The sequence below is a fragment of the Schistocerca cancellata genome, chromosome 8 (genome assembly GCF_023864275.1).
Source record: "Schistocerca cancellata isolate TAMUIC-IGC-003103 chromosome 8, iqSchCanc2.1, whole genome shotgun sequence".
NCBI lineage: Eukaryota > Metazoa > Arthropoda > Insecta > Orthoptera > Acrididae > Schistocerca > Schistocerca cancellata.
In genome coordinates, this window is record NC_064633.1 from 398,498,506 (window position 1) to 398,514,439 (window position 15,934).

General features: G+C 36.5%; 1 protein-coding gene across 2 annotated transcripts in view; it reads right to left on the minus strand.

Annotated features, from left to right (window-relative positions):
* Positions 1-15,934, minus strand: part of LOC126095768 (myotubularin-related protein 10-B) — a 127,219-nt gene that overhangs the window by 70,062 nt on the left and 41,223 nt on the right. For both annotated transcript variants that reach the window (XM_049910574.1, XM_049910575.1), the window contains exons 9-11: positions 12,945-13,091; positions 2,714-2,886; positions 2,364-2,534 (exon numbers count right to left, since the gene is read on the minus strand). In XM_049910574.1, coding sequence (XP_049766531.1) covers positions 2,364-2,534; positions 2,714-2,886; positions 12,945-13,091 — 491 coding nt within the window. The remainder of the gene's footprint in view (positions 1-2,363; positions 2,535-2,713; positions 2,887-12,944; positions 13,092-15,934) is intronic.

Below are 15,934 nucleotides of genomic sequence, written 5' to 3' on the forward strand. Positions count from 1 at the left end.
GGCCAGCATTGCTGTTGTTCGGATGTCCCTGTTCAAATCAAATTAATGAGATGCAAACTGGGTCACATCATGTTGTGCACATCCTTGCCATCACTATTGAAATGTAATTACCACCACCACACGCTACTCATTTCTAATTTTGTGCTATATGTTCAACAGTGTAGAATTTAATAACACCATCTCTGTTTTATAAGCATCTCATTGTCAGACACAATTTTGGAATAATACCCTGCTGTGGCTATCTATCACAAAACTAAGAAACCAACAGAACTTTAGTGAAAAGATTAAAAAAATTAGTACCACACCAACATAATATTACTCGATCAGTCAAGGTGAATGAAAAAAAAATTTGACACGTTAGGTTCAGAATGAATTTTGTACTATGTTTCTAAAGGGGAGCACGATCAATTCCTTCAAGTATTAGAAGATTTTGTATAATATCTACAACACTGGAGGGAGGATGTTTTGGCTCCAGCACAGCATTTTATTCGGTTTGGTTTGATGCGCTCTCTCTCTGTTCTAATAAATTAAATTTCAACTTCCACTTCATACAAATTTTATCACTGTTGGCTTAGCAAACGTTGCAAAAAGCCTATCCTGAAAGACCAGGATATAATTCAGTTTGGCTATGGAATGTCACTTCTGATAGCTTTATCCAAAATTCTTGAAAAAGTAATGTATTAATGAGTGGCTTCACATATTTGTAAAAATCAGGTACTAAGAAAATGTCAGTTTGGTTTTCAGAAAGGCTTTTCAACAGAAAATGCTACATATGCTTTCACTGATCAAATATTAAATGCAATGAATAACCAAACATCACCTATTGGAATATTTTGTGATCTCTCACAGGCTTTTGATTGTGTGAATCATGAAATTCTTCTAGATAAGCTTAAGTATTGTGGTATGTGTGGGACAGTGCGCAGATGATTTAATTCATACTTAACTTGAAGAATGCAGAAGGCTGAAATTAACAGTACAGATAGTCTACAAAAACCAGCAGAGTCCTCTAACTGGGGAGGTATCAAGAATGGTGTCCCACAGGGTTCAGTCTTGGGGTCCCTTATTGTTCTTAATATATATTAACTTGCCACTCTATATTCATGAAGATGCAAAGTTAGTTCTTTTTGCTGATGATACAAGTATAGTAATCACACCCAAGAAGCAAGAATCAGCTGAGGAAAATTATTAAGTGGTTCTCTCCACATGGACTCTCACTAAATTTTGAGAAAACACAGTTTATACCATTCTGTACAGTAAATGGCATAATACCATGGATAAATATAGACTATGAATGGAAGTCTGTTGCAAAGGCAGAATATTCAAAATTTTTGGGTGTGTGGACTGATGAGAAATTGAATTCTTAAGAAACACATTGATGATCTGCTGAGACGATTGAGTTCAGCTACTTGTGCAATTAGGGTAATTTAAAATGTTGGTGATTAACATACGAGTAAATTAGTCTACTATGCCTATTTTCATTCACTGCTTTCATATGACATCATATTTTCGGGTAATCCACCATTAAGAGAAAAAGTAATCATTGCACAAAAGCATGTAAACAGAAAAATAGCTGGAGTCCACCCAAGATCATCTTGCAGACTTTTTTTTTTAAGGATTTAGGGATATTCACAGAACCTTCACAATACATATATTCACTTTAAAATTTGTTAAAAACTTATCCCAATTAAAAAATAATAGCAAAGTGCATAGCAACAACACTAGATTAAAGGATGATCTTCACTATTCTGCATTAAATCTGCCTTTGAAACACAAAGGAGTGAATTATGCTGCTACAAACGTCTTTGTTCATTTGCCAAACAGCATTACAAGTCTGACAAACAGCCAACCAGCATTTAGAAACCAATTAAAAGAATTTGTGAAAGACAACTCCTTTTACTCAACAGATGAATTTTTAGACATTAAGTAATAATTGTAAAAATAAATCAATAAATAAATAGATAAACAAATTTAATTATATCACTTAAAGAAACCTTATGGTAAACTGACAAGTTCCACATTATTACGAAATGTCATTCATGATCTATGGAACAAGTAATGGTGTAATGTAACTGTAAACCTACATTTTATTTAGTCTGTGAATGGCAACAGCTGAAAATGAAGTAACAAAATGAAAGTTCAACATTCATTGAGTTTTAATTCTGGCGATGGACCAATAAACAAACAAACAAACAAAGGCAGAGTGGGAAAAAACATAATGTGACACAATGCTGAGTTAGCTAAAATATTTCTTTGTCAGACTTATATGACCCAAATCCCAAATTTCTTTGCCAGCAACTACAATGTAAAAAGCTCAAACACCTTTGTTACAATATCTGAGAGGTACTTGGTATATAACAATTTACCTTAGCAGCAACATCACGATCCCTCTCACAGTCAAAAAGGAAGGTCTCAAATATTGAGATATGAGCTGAATCCCATAATGTAGTCAAGTATGTTTCAGTGAACTCGAACTCGATGGGAAACTGCTGTAATAGCTGCCACACACAATCCAGAAACAGCAGGAGTTCAGGGGACTGCAAAAGCACACATCATTGAGTATGATTTCAGTGTTGATTACATTTGTTTTATGGGACAAGTAAAGTTATGGCACAGAACTTTCAGGTTTAAAAAAAAGTTTGAAATAAATAATGTATTCTAAAATGGGAGTTAGCCAGCAAAGTAAATTACAATAAAGTCTTCAGCACTCACTAACCCTTTCAGAAGAAGAGCGTAGAACATGACCAAGTCTTGAGCTAAATGGATGTCCCAGAGACACCCATTCCTTCTGTATGAGTGCCTGAAATCCCACAAGTGTTCGGTACTGTGGAACCAATAAAAGCTGGCACAGTGATGAGATCACACAGCACATGTCACGTCCCTCCGATTCTTGAAAACACAGAACAACAACAGTATTTGTAAGATGTTGCACATATTACTTTAGTGCTGAATCAACAGTACAGAACAGTTTTGCTACCAACTACTTTAAATAATTGAAACAGTTTGAATACCACGATCCCATCACAAAATTAGCTATAACAATATCTGAGCATTATGAGGAAGACGTTTGCATGAACTACGTAATGTCCTTTCAGGTTATGGTGGCAGGACTTTTTATGGATGTGCTCTCATTTAGATTCCAACTTGTGTAAATCAGTGTGTGAAAACACTACTGATGGACTTCAATCTTGTGCAATATTGCACCAGAATAGTGATCATCATACAGTGCAAGTTCTTGCTACTTCATCTAACCCCCCAATAATCCGTCTACCCACATGACTGCACAGTAGACTGATTTACAGTATCGTAACAATTCACAGTTTCTCATTGTTATGCTATATCTGGATGGAGACACATTGAATTAACTACTATACTGCTTGGCAACAGCAGTATGCCATGTCTGGATGGAACACACTGAATTAACTGCTATACTGCTTTGTTGTTGAGTCATATTATATGATTTGAAATTAAGCAAATATTATTAGGATACAAGTAAAAGTCTAATTAACAATTTCTCTTGGTGTAGGCCCACCCATCAAGCTTGTCAACTGTCAAATTCCAACAGTATACATTTGTATGGACTCTGGTATATGTTGAATGAAACTGTACTGTTGGCCCTTGCTAATATACAATTGTGATAATGCAAGTGAAAACGGGATCTTACAGACTGACCCCACTTCAATATGCTTCATACTTCCAGGATTTGAAGGGCAGTGCCTGGCATCAATTAAAACGCACAATATGATGGAATTTCTCTCTCTTCTTTAAAATCACTGAAGAAAGTCACCTTCGAAAATCGGGAGATTTCCAATTGCTGTTACATATTTACAGCTTACTAACACAGATGCCAGCAGCTGACTGCATAATATTAAACTCTAGTAATTTGTTCAGGGTGTATACGAGGACAAGGAAAAAAATATTCCCAGATTTTTCCTGGATTTCCCAGTTAAAAATTCACTTTTTCCGCATTAAGTGACAGTACACCTTCCCTCAGAACTGTAAAACTCATCAGTTCTCTGAATGGTTAAGGTTTTATGCACCGGCAAAGAACTTCCTGGCACTTTAGAAAACAAACACTAGGGAAGGGGGAGGAGGGGGGGGGGGGGGGGAAGAAACACGTTTTGGAAATATATTTGATGGGCAGCAACACATATGCTATATATTCTCGTATTACGATAGGCTGCATAGTTTCATATTACGAATGTATATATTCGAATTCAACCAAACACAGAACATTAATTTCTGAAGCACTGATATCAAGATTGCGATATCCTTTTGTAAGCCAATCATAGCTCACCAGTCGATGATAGCACATATTCAGAGTATAGAACACATGCTGTAGTTAGACAATAGCAATATCACTATTAAGTAGTATAAACACACAAACAGGAGAGGTTAATAGTTTTAATTAATATAAATATTGCAGCTACAAGGAAGGCTAAGCTTCCACATATAATATTGGTATTTTTTTTTGCATATGTTACATTTTAAGATACTTCACCCAAAAGTACCAGTAAAATTTTAAATAATGACATAAATGTCTGGCCTTCTGGGCTCAAAATTCTTCCAAGTGGCTGGCCCTCAAAGTGTTAAACTTTAAACGAGAGTCAAACACCCTGTGATTTAAGAAATTCAAAGCACATTCTCACATAAAACAATTAATCTTGTGCGACATGAAATTTACTTTGTAAGTAACACTTTTCTAACCAACATTCGAAATATTTTCCTGCAACCTGTTAGATTACATTTCAGCAGTTGGAGGGCGCTGGAAAACAAGTGTTACTGTGCATGCCCAGCTACGATGACATAGGAAGCTCGTATGTTTGTATGTATATAGAAATAAGAAATCTTACATTACATCCTGAATGAAACAGGATATCACAGGATACTCCAAGAGCTTAGGAATTTCGTAAACTATACTAAAACGAATAATTTGGCTTAAAGTGCACATCAGTATGTCCAGATTCACAAAGAAGTAGGTCCCAACCTGATACTAAGTTTTCCCGTGTGGTTTTTGGGATGCAAATTTTCTTGGGTTACCAGTACTGTAGTATCTCTGTTTTGTTCTTTATTACAGCATAAAGCAATATATGCCAGATGATTAAAACATGCTATTGAAATTCAGCAAACAGTTGAAACCAGCCAATAGTGTGGAATGAAACACTATGTTACAAATAAATTGACTGCCTCCGTGGAAAAGATCAATAAAAGCCAAATTTCTTTAACAAACCGTCGAAAATTACTTCACTGTTCTGCAAGGCTTGACTACCAAAAATGTGAAAATAAAATAAAATTATAAAACCGAAAATAACAACATATTTTAGCTTGTCGTAATTATGTGAATACATTTTAATTCGCTTCATAGCTCCCAGCCACAGAAATCAGTAAACAAAAACACGACTCACGAGGAGACTAAGCATCTAGCCGCTTATTGCTACTGCTGACAGAGCTACTAGCCACACTTCAAGTAGCCAGAAGCAGGAGAAGGTACTGCTCATAGGGGACTCAACTGTGAATGCGCATGAGCCCACTGGCAACTGCTCAAATGAACTATTGCAAACAGCAGTGACACAGTGCTCATCGGAAGCAGTTTGTTGTTATAAAGTATTGCATAGACTTTGTCCTAAAGCCTTTGACAAGCTTTGCTATTGGCAGACACTTGTGTATGCACTGTGCTTTTTTGTTGTAAATGGTGCATTTCCTCTGCAACTCAAGTTTTTTCCCTCTAGTTTATTTGTTGTTGTTGCAGTATTATTCTGCAGTAGTAGGACACACTAAAATTCTTTGTTACAGTATCAGTTTTTACCACTCAGAATTATATAAATTTAAATGAAAATAAAAGCAATGACAAATTCCTGGAATTCTAAAAAATTCCCAGTTTTTTCTGGTTTTCTCACGGATGAAAAAATTCCTAGTTTTTTCCCAGATTTCCCGGTTGTCCCAGGATATATATATCCTGTTGTTCGTATCTTTTGGTAGAGAGTTTCTTTTACTTTGCTGTAAATTCCATATTTATTTAACATGTGGAAATATTAATTATCAAATGCTGGATCATAAATTTGAATATAAATAAAATGTTCTGTTTTTAATTACTAACTGCATGGAAATAAAATTTGATAGATATTTGAACTGTCTTACTGTATGTTGTTGTCATCTTCAGTCTGAAGATTGGTTTGATGCAGTTCTCCAGCCTAATCTATGCCGTACTTGAATAATACTGATCAAGTGTTTTATTTTCTTTTTCTTTTTGATCTTTTGCAATTTTGTACCATATTTTAATTTATGTGAATACTTACATTTTGATGTTATTTTTAATTAAAAACAGAAATATGTTATTTTTATTAAATAACATGATTCAGTATTTTTATTAATATTTCCAAATATTAATTAACATGGGATTAAAAAATATAAATAATAAAAATAAAAGGTTGGTATTGGTGAGATACGAACCAAAGGTAATGCAATTACTAAACTTTTACTTTACACACTCAGCTACAGGTAATAACGTTAATAAGGTCAAAATATTTTGTAGATAAGTGGTCAAATAACTTCTAATTTTCAAGTGAAATTTTTTTGAGTTGTTTTTAGAAATGTACCCCACTGCTTGGAAACTGATGTCTGTGCATTTACTTTCACATCCTACAATTATGAAGAAAATATAGGACAGCTAGTCCCTAAGATCTCCTAGTGAGTAAAAAAGCCCTCTTACAAATTAAGACAGATTAATCTCCTACGTTACACATGACAACTATTTTATTACATAGTATTTACTGGCAGATCAATTAAAGGCTGGTATGCAATATTGCACTAACAAACATCAGTCTTATTATGTACCTGACTCATCAGGAGGGACACTGTGTGTGTGTGTGTGTGTGTGTGTGTGTGTGTGTGTGTGTGTCATATGGCCAATTTCAATTTTATTTTGTCCATTCTGGTGTTATTTTTTTAAACATGTGGTGTTATCTGCTGATTTTAATAATGTCCTTTTTGCCAATTTTGGTATTAGTTTCTGATGGCCTATTTTTGAAGTACAAACGATTCTCATTTAGTTGCATAGGCAGACCATTTCTCCAAGAATATAGAAGGAACCAAGGAAAGACAGAAAACATTAAAAAATGCTGATGCATTATATTTACTGGCATCATAGCTCACATTCATTTAAATTCTTTAAAAAATCTTTTATGTTAAACCCATTTAATCTTATCAATTAAAATCCAGCAACCATACATCATTGAAAAATGAAAATATTGTCACCATTACTTCAAATTTCTCTTCTGAAACAATATGCTGCTGATAAGTCACCACTTCACTACAGTGAGGAAATCACCTGTATTCTACATTTGCCCCAGTCAGAACATGAGGCGTTTGAAAATGTGCCCATTCCCTACTGACACACAAAGTTGCTTTTCCACTATATTATGAAGGAATGTGCATCTCTATAGAACATCTACATGGCTGAGATTTGCTATTCAAGATACATTTAACAACCTCTTTGCCATTACTTGAGGTCACCACCACCACCACCACCACCACCATCACCACCACCACCACCACCACCACCACTATCCTATCATTCAAGCAAGAACTTACGACAGTCAGTAGACACATGCATGGATCTGTGACCATAGAGGGGTGCAAGAGATCTGTTTCTGGATAATGCAGGCCAGGTAATTTCAGTCAGCGAAGGCCTCGGCACACTTGGCATATCTGGGAGGGACTGTTTGTCTCTGCAGATGGTGACCGCTGCAGGTGGTTACTGTGTATGGCAGGAACTAAGTGAATGGACGCCAGCTGTGGAAATGGGGGTGTTGGTATTGTTACTGGTTGGTGGGTTTGATGTGGAGGTAGGTACTGATGGTGCTATTCCCCAACAAGTCAACATCAAGGAAGGTGGATCATTGAGCTGAGGAGGTCTAGGTGAAGTGAATGGTGGAGATGTTGAGGTTCTAGAGGATTGTGGATAGGGTGTCCTTACCCTCAGTCCAGACCATCTCCCTATTCACATTCCTCCACAATCACAACACCTCCACTTCAACAGTTGCCACCCATTCCACAATGTCCAGTCCCTTCCATACAGCCCAGTCACCTGTGGTCATTGCATCTGCAATGACATGCAACACAATGTGCTCGACTTGAATGACTTCTCCACAACTCACGCCAGCTCAATTCTTCCCATCAACAACAGCTTCTCTGAATTGTGCAGGTGAGAACTCCCTCTACAACATACTCCCCCCCCCCCCTCCAAATCTTCGCTAGCCCCTACCTCCACGTGCCTCTTTTAGCCTCACACATGCTTTTTGTTCCCCCAGCATGGTCCTTTCCCCCTTTCGCTTCTGTCAACCCCACCCCTCCTTCTCCCTGCAAATCTCTCTTGATTCTGCACTTAGCAGCCCAATATCCTGTCCCTGCCACAACTGCACAGTCCTACAGGGAGCACTACAGTATCTTTTTCCACTTCTAGTTCTTATTCTGTCCTCCTCTTCTGTACTCCCAGCATCCACCCCAATCAATATTGCTAAGCTAATATTTACCAACAGGCTACTCTTAGATGTGACTCTCTGCCACTCCACGTCTCCTCTATGTGGTGAGTAACATTCTATCCTAATTCATACAATTTATATTATTATTCCATTCCAAATTTTCCATTGTTAGTTCTTATGTAATTGTTGAAATCACTGACTAGTGGCTTAAGATGAAGATCCAAATTCATATACGAAGAAATTAGAGAGTTAATATTTTAGGATATCTTCACTGATATCAAATTATTTAACGTTTGTAGCAAAAACATGTATATCATGTAAGTATATACTGAAACAATTATAAAAACATGTACACAGAAATAAATTTCAAGAAGAAAATACATTCAAGTATTGATACACAGCATTCACTTTACAGCCAGCAGCTGAAGATGTGTGACACACACAACTTTTCAGACTCATATTATCCATCTCACAAGAGAGGAAAGGAGCTTTACTATTAAGATATTAGGACATGGGAGTTGTGCAGAGCCCCAAGTCAACGGCCAATTCTCGTTTGTTTTTATTTAATTTACATTACTTAGAACACTAGCAACATGTCTTAATGAATTAGCCTTAATGTAAAAACAATGTACTGAAACACTGTAAATTTTATACAAGTCACTTATGATATTTTTACAGTGATTTTCATTATATATGAACTTGAGATAGGCATAATCTGTAACTCTTCAGGCAGGTGGGTTACCTTCATAATATCGAATGTTATTGAATTTAGCATATGTTAAATTTCAGGAGTAAGTAAGAAACACACATTTTTTTGTTTTCTCCAAAAAAATTCCTGCCCTGAGATACAAGCCTCCAAAAATGACACTGCAAACACCATTTTGAAGATGCAAATTTCAGAAAATTTTTTAAAATGCTGTATCTCTCTAACAGTTCTAGATATATTGTTAGAGACTTTTATTTGAAAGATTATTGCTTTATGATTACAATGGTATCCTCCATTTGGACATATCTGTCAGTTCCTTTACTGTCGCCTTTTTATTTTTTTTTATATAATTTAGGTTTTTTTGTTTCAAAAATGACAATCCAGAAAAGTTAATTTTTTTTCTATATAGTACTATATTCTCTATAAAGGAGAGCTTCCACTTCAAAGCTGGACTGGTTTTATTTTAAAAATTCATTTTTTTTAACTTTTAAGGGTAATGTATGTCTTCTCTGAAGTTGTTTCTTATTAATATCTTTGTTACAATGTTTATTTCTATTGTCTTTGTTACAGTCATTTCTTGTCATTTTCTCTGTTGCAGTTATTTCTTTTCACTTTCATTGTTGCAGATATTTTAAAACTCTGTTGTTGTTTCTTGTCAGTTTCTTTGTCGTGGTTGTTCATTGCAGGTTTCTGTATTGTAGTTGTTCAGTGCTAATTTGTTTACTGAAGAGGCTTCTAAGAAATATGAGACCATCCAGTGAGTTCTGTGTTTTCTTGAGGAATTTGCCGCTTGACACAGTTGCAGTGTGTTTTGTGAAAAGGACTGTTTGAAATGGCTTCTGACTGGGGCCACAGGAGAGTGAAGTGTGCTGATTGTTTGCATATCCATAAAAGAGTTATATATAAGACAAACAAAAAACCTGACTTTGTTCAGGTTGGGAATAAGTGTTCTCATTTGAAGACTGTTTCAAAGTGAAGATGTTTCCAGTGATGACTTTTTGTGTTCTAAATGTCTTGACAGAATAACAACAATGATGGTATCTGAACAAGGTGAAGCCTCCCATGGTGCAGATGATGCAGATTTTGCATAAATAGAGGAAGAATTAAATACCCTGAATCAGTCAGCTACAGAGGTAGGTGTTAGCCCTGTTAAGAAACCGTGGTCAGTGAAGTCGAGTCATAAGCTCTGTGCATCAAGAAAGCACAAGGAAATTACCAAAGCTATGGATGAATACACTACAGATTCCACAAATATCAATTCAACTGTTGAATATTGTGCATCCTACAGTGAAAACGTGCAAGTTTTAACTATTATTCCAGAGACATTTTCAAAGAAAACAAATTCGAACCATCGGTATCAAAGTACTGGTACACAAATCAAGAAATGTGATGTCTGTAAAAGGAGTCATTGGAAGACCAGATCCCTATTACAGTCATCCTGTAGAAGCAGCTCGAGTTCAAATAGTGCAGTCATTTATCTAGAAGATAAATGGGACTGTTCTCACCAGAGTGAAAACAAAAAAGACACTATAACTGTAACAGTTGAAGGTCAAAAAAGTTGTGAAAATGAAGAGGTACATGACTCACGGTATTAAAGAAACTTTTGCAATTTATAAGAGTAACTATACAACTTCACGTATTGGAAGGTCAAAATTTTATGCACTACAACCTAAGTGGTAGTTCCATACCCATCTAGAGATGGCTGTGTATGTGTGTACTGCGCGAATTTTGAACTTTGTGTGGTAACTTTAAAGAACTTACTGGAGCACGTGACATATAACACCTTGGTTGGGCATGTGAAGTCATTACTAATCTGCAACATAAAGCAAGAGACCTGTTTGTTTCAAGAATGCCTTTACAGACACTTGGCCTGGAAGACATAGAAGATAACTTTGCAGAAATTACATATGCGACATGGGAGGAAAATCAACTAAAAAAACTGTTGCCTTTGACAGTTTCATTGATAAACTTGGTAAATGGTCGGTGAAAGCAGTAACACACCAGCATCTGAAGAAATTGCTACAACACATTGCAGAAGTTAAAGAGTGTGTACAGGCTGAAGAACTATGTTTCGTGCTTCACTGTGATTTTACTGAGAACTGGTCTGTAATCCTCCCAAAAGAATTACAAGGGTATTACTGGAGTAATGAGCAGATTTCCATTTTTACAGGAGTGACATATTTTCAAAACAGGACCACAAGTGTTGCAGTTATAAGTGATGACACAGGACATGATTCGCACATGCTTTGTTAGCAATGTGCAAAATTTTTCAACTGCAAACAGGGGCAGAGAAGATCATCATTATTTCTGATGGTGCTCCTAGTCATTTTAAAAATCGTTACCAGCTGGTTGAATTGAGTAAGTCGCTTGTGCCAACTGACAGGGTATACAGTGCTATTGGTCACAGGAAAGGGCCTTGTAATGGTGTAGGAGGCCAGCTGAAGCACCATGCTACAAAACATAATCTTTCCAGACCAAATGCAGCTGTGATTCAGAATGCTGAGAATCTTATGAGAATCGTGAAATCTTACACATCCACAGCCATCATTCTTTTGTTCAAAGAGGAAATCGAAGAATTCCATGAGCAGAAAAAAGAAGAATGGTCCAAACAAACTACTCCTGAGAAAGGGATTCAGAAGACACATTTTTGGACTCAAAGTGATGGGTGAACTCTTATTGCACGCACTTTAAAGAGCAAGAAAGAAGAAATTTTGTTCGTTCAGCCAACACCTCAGAAACAGCAGGATAATATTCAGATTCACAACCTCAAAAGGGGGATGTTTGTAGCATGTGTGTATGACTGACTGGTGGATTGCAGAGATTATAAACACCAGTTATGAGTTAAACAAAATAGTAGTGAACTTTATGCTACCACATGGATCAGCTGCTGGATATAGGTTTCCCGCTTAGGGACAACAACAACGCCACCACTTCTCACTTCTGTTCACAATATTTTGAAGATTGTAAATGCTCCAGTTCCTACTGGTTCAACAGGAAGGCACCACTCTATATCAAAGAAAGATACTGAAGCAATGGAACACATTTCTAGTTCATTGACTGGCTAGTTTCAGTACAAAACAGAGTACACAGAAGTTGTATAAATTGACCTTTCACATATATTTTGGAACCATTTAAAATGCTTGAAAAATGAGTCTCTCACTCATCCTTCAAAACTGAAATTAAGTTAAATAAGGCTATGTTTTGATTTTCATGAGCCTGTTACATGGTAATGTAGTAATAAAACAGGTTTTATGTATGGCAAAAATTTCAACTGTTTTTCAAATCTGTTCAACCTTAAAGTGGAAGCTCTTCGTTTCAGGGAATGTAGACCTATATGGTACTAATCAACAGAAAAAAATAAAAATTTATGGATTGGCATTTTTGAAAAAAAAAAATTGTTTTCCATTAATCAGAAAAAAAAAATCAGTAGGCTATAGTAAAAGAACTTTGACAGGTAAGTTCAAATGGAGGATTTCTTTTTAATCATAAAACAATTATCTTTCAAATAAAAAAACAACAAAATATCTAGAAGTGGTCTAGAGATACAGCAGCATTTTAAATTTTTTTTTTCCAAAAGTCACATCTTCAAAATGGTATGTGCAGATTTTTTCCTAGCCTGCCTCAATTGATATGGACTATGTAGATAAAAGAAATTTGGACACACTGATATCATGTCAATGAATACAAACACGAAATCTTTTACACAGTCTTGGTGGAAGATGATCTGTAGAACAGACATGTACAAATGTGCTAAAACTCACCCTGAAGAACCACTGTGAATCCTTTTAAAAGATGAGCAGCTGCCTCCGATGCTTTGCACAAACACAGAGACACACTGTGCAACCACCGTGTTAACTCCAGTTGCGACATGAAGTGGCTATCTTGTACCCACAACTGACGAATGGTTTCTAAAAGAAAATAGTCTGTTCAAATTTGACGTTAGACTAACACAGTCAAGAAAGCACAGTATTTACATTGTGGCACACCAATGATTAAAACATTTACTTTTCTATTTAGAATGTACCATAAAACCAACACAAACTCCAGTCAGAAGGACTGGATGAACATAAACTATACAATACTCAACCAAGTATGGTCCTTGTATTTACAAAACATGAGTTAGTACATCAATGAACAAACTTTTAATACTTTGCAGATAATGGTAACACTGCTAAATAATCCAGAAGGTAAGTTAAAGTGATGCATAAAACAATTTTGTTGCCCTTTCCATTCATACATAAAAGCTTGTTGGCTGATAAAGATAAACTGCTCAGATTACAAGCCACTATATTCAACAGAATCAGATTTATACTTCTTCAGGGGAAGGTGAGACAATAGTAGCTCCTACTACAGAACTTTCTGTGGCCAAAACATTAAAGAAGATAAATGTTTTCAATATAATGAGGATATAACATAAAATTTTCGTAGATCATTATTGATTTTCTGAGGTGTGTTCACCAGTTGTTTGCATGATGAATTCACAATTGAGCCTGTACTACCAAACAATTACAGGAAGCAATTAAACGCAAAGTCATTGCCATTTGCTTATAATGTCTAGCAAACCATAAGATCGTTTCAATGATGGATTTCAGTAGGGTCACCAGTAACAGCTAACACATTCATGATGCTGCTTTCAAAAATAGATTGGATACCTTATCAATCAAAACACTCAAAATCTTTTGTTCCAATTCATTCTTAACATTTGAAAAGTGTAGGGAGTCTTTTCATCCACATACTGAATGAGCTTTAATGTAAACATGTTACGAGTAAAGGACACTACACACCGAACAACAGAAGCGTTATTGATAGAACACACAAAAAAGAAATGCTAGCTTATGGACTAAATCCTTTGTTGAGTTGGAGTACATCTACTTGCACACTGTGCCCCTGTCTACATCTACATCTACACTCGTACTCCGCACGCCATCATACCTTGTGTGGCAGAGGGTATCCCTTACCATCACTAGTCATTTCCTTTCTTGTTTCACTTGCAGACAGAGCAAGAAAAAAAGCGACTGTCAATATGCTCCACTTAAGCCCTAATTTCTTGGTCCTTATGCAACATGTATGTTGGCAGCAGTATGATCATTCCACAGTCAATTTCCTCAATAGTGTTCATCGAAAAGAATGTCACCTTCCCTCCAGGAATTCCCATCTGAGTTACCAGAGCATCACCATAAAACTTTGCTGTTGTTCAAATCTACCGGTAACAAATCTAGCAGCATCACAAGTTGTTGTTGTTGTTGTTGTTGTTGTTGTTGTTTTTAACCAAGGATGTGCTTTTTCATAAGCTATTTTCCTTACTTGACCTGAGTTTCTCCCTTAATAAACTTAAGAAACCAATTTCAGGATTCTCTCACAACTGCATCTCCATAACATGTTAGTAAGGTGTTTTTGTTGTGGTCTTCCGTCCAGAGACTGGTTTGAAGCAGCTCTCCATACTAGTTTATCCTGTGCAAGCCTCTTCATCTCTCAGTAACTACAGCAACCAACATCCCTCTGCATCTGCTTACTATATTCATCTCTTGGTCTTGCTCTACGATTTTTACCCTACACGCCTCCCTCCAGTACTAAATTTGTGATCCCTTGATGACTCAGAATGTGACCTACAAACTGATACCCTCTTTTGGTCAGGTTGTACCACAAATATCTCTTCTCCACAAGTCTGTTCAGTACCTCCTCATTAGTTACATGATCTACCTATCTAATTTTCAGCATTTTTCTGTAGCACCTAATTTGAAAAGCTGCTATTCTCTTATTGTCTATACTGTTTATTGTCCATGCTTCACTTCCATACAAGGCTACACTCCATAAAATTTAAGGAGGATTTCCTGACACTTAAATCTGTACTCAATGTTAACAAATCTCTCTTCTTCAGAAATGCTTATCTCAACTTTTTCAGTCTACATCTTATATCGTCCCTACTTCGACCATCATCAGTTATTTTGCTTCCCAAACAGAAAAACTCAATTTACTACTTTAAGGGTCTCATTTCATAATCTGATTATCTTGCATCATCATCATCATCATCATTTAAGACTGATTATGCCTTTCAGCGTTCAGTCTGGAGCATAGCCCCCCTTATACAGTTCCTCCATGATCCCCTATTCAGTGCTAACATTGGTGCCTCTTCTGATGTTAAACCTATTACTTCAAAATCATTCTTAACCGAATCCAGGTACCTTCTCCTCGGTCTGCCCCGACTCCTCCTACCCTCTACTGCTGAATCCATGAGTATCTTGGGTAACCTTGCTTCTCCCATGCGTGTAACATGACCCCACCATCTGAGCCTGTTCGCCCTGACTGCTACATCTATAGAGTTCATTCCCAGTTTTTCTTTGATTTCCTCATTGTGGACACCCTCCTGCCATTGTTCCCATCTACTAGTACCTGCAATCATCCTAGCTACTTTCATATCCGTAACCTCAACCTTGTTGATAAGGTAACCTGAATCCACCCAGCTTTCGCTCCCATACAACAAAGTTAGTCGAAAGATTGAACGGTGCACAGATAACTTAGTCTTGATACTGACTTCCTTCTTGCAGAAGAGAGTAGATCGTAGCTGAGCGCTCACTGCATTAGCTTTGCTACACCTCGCTTCCAGTTCTTTCACTATGTTGCCATCCTGTGAGAATATGCATCCTAAGTACTTGAAACCGTCCACCTGTTCTAACTTTGTTCCTCCTATTTGGCACTCAATCCGTTTATATTTCTTTCCCACTGACATTACTTTCATTTTGGAGATGCTAAT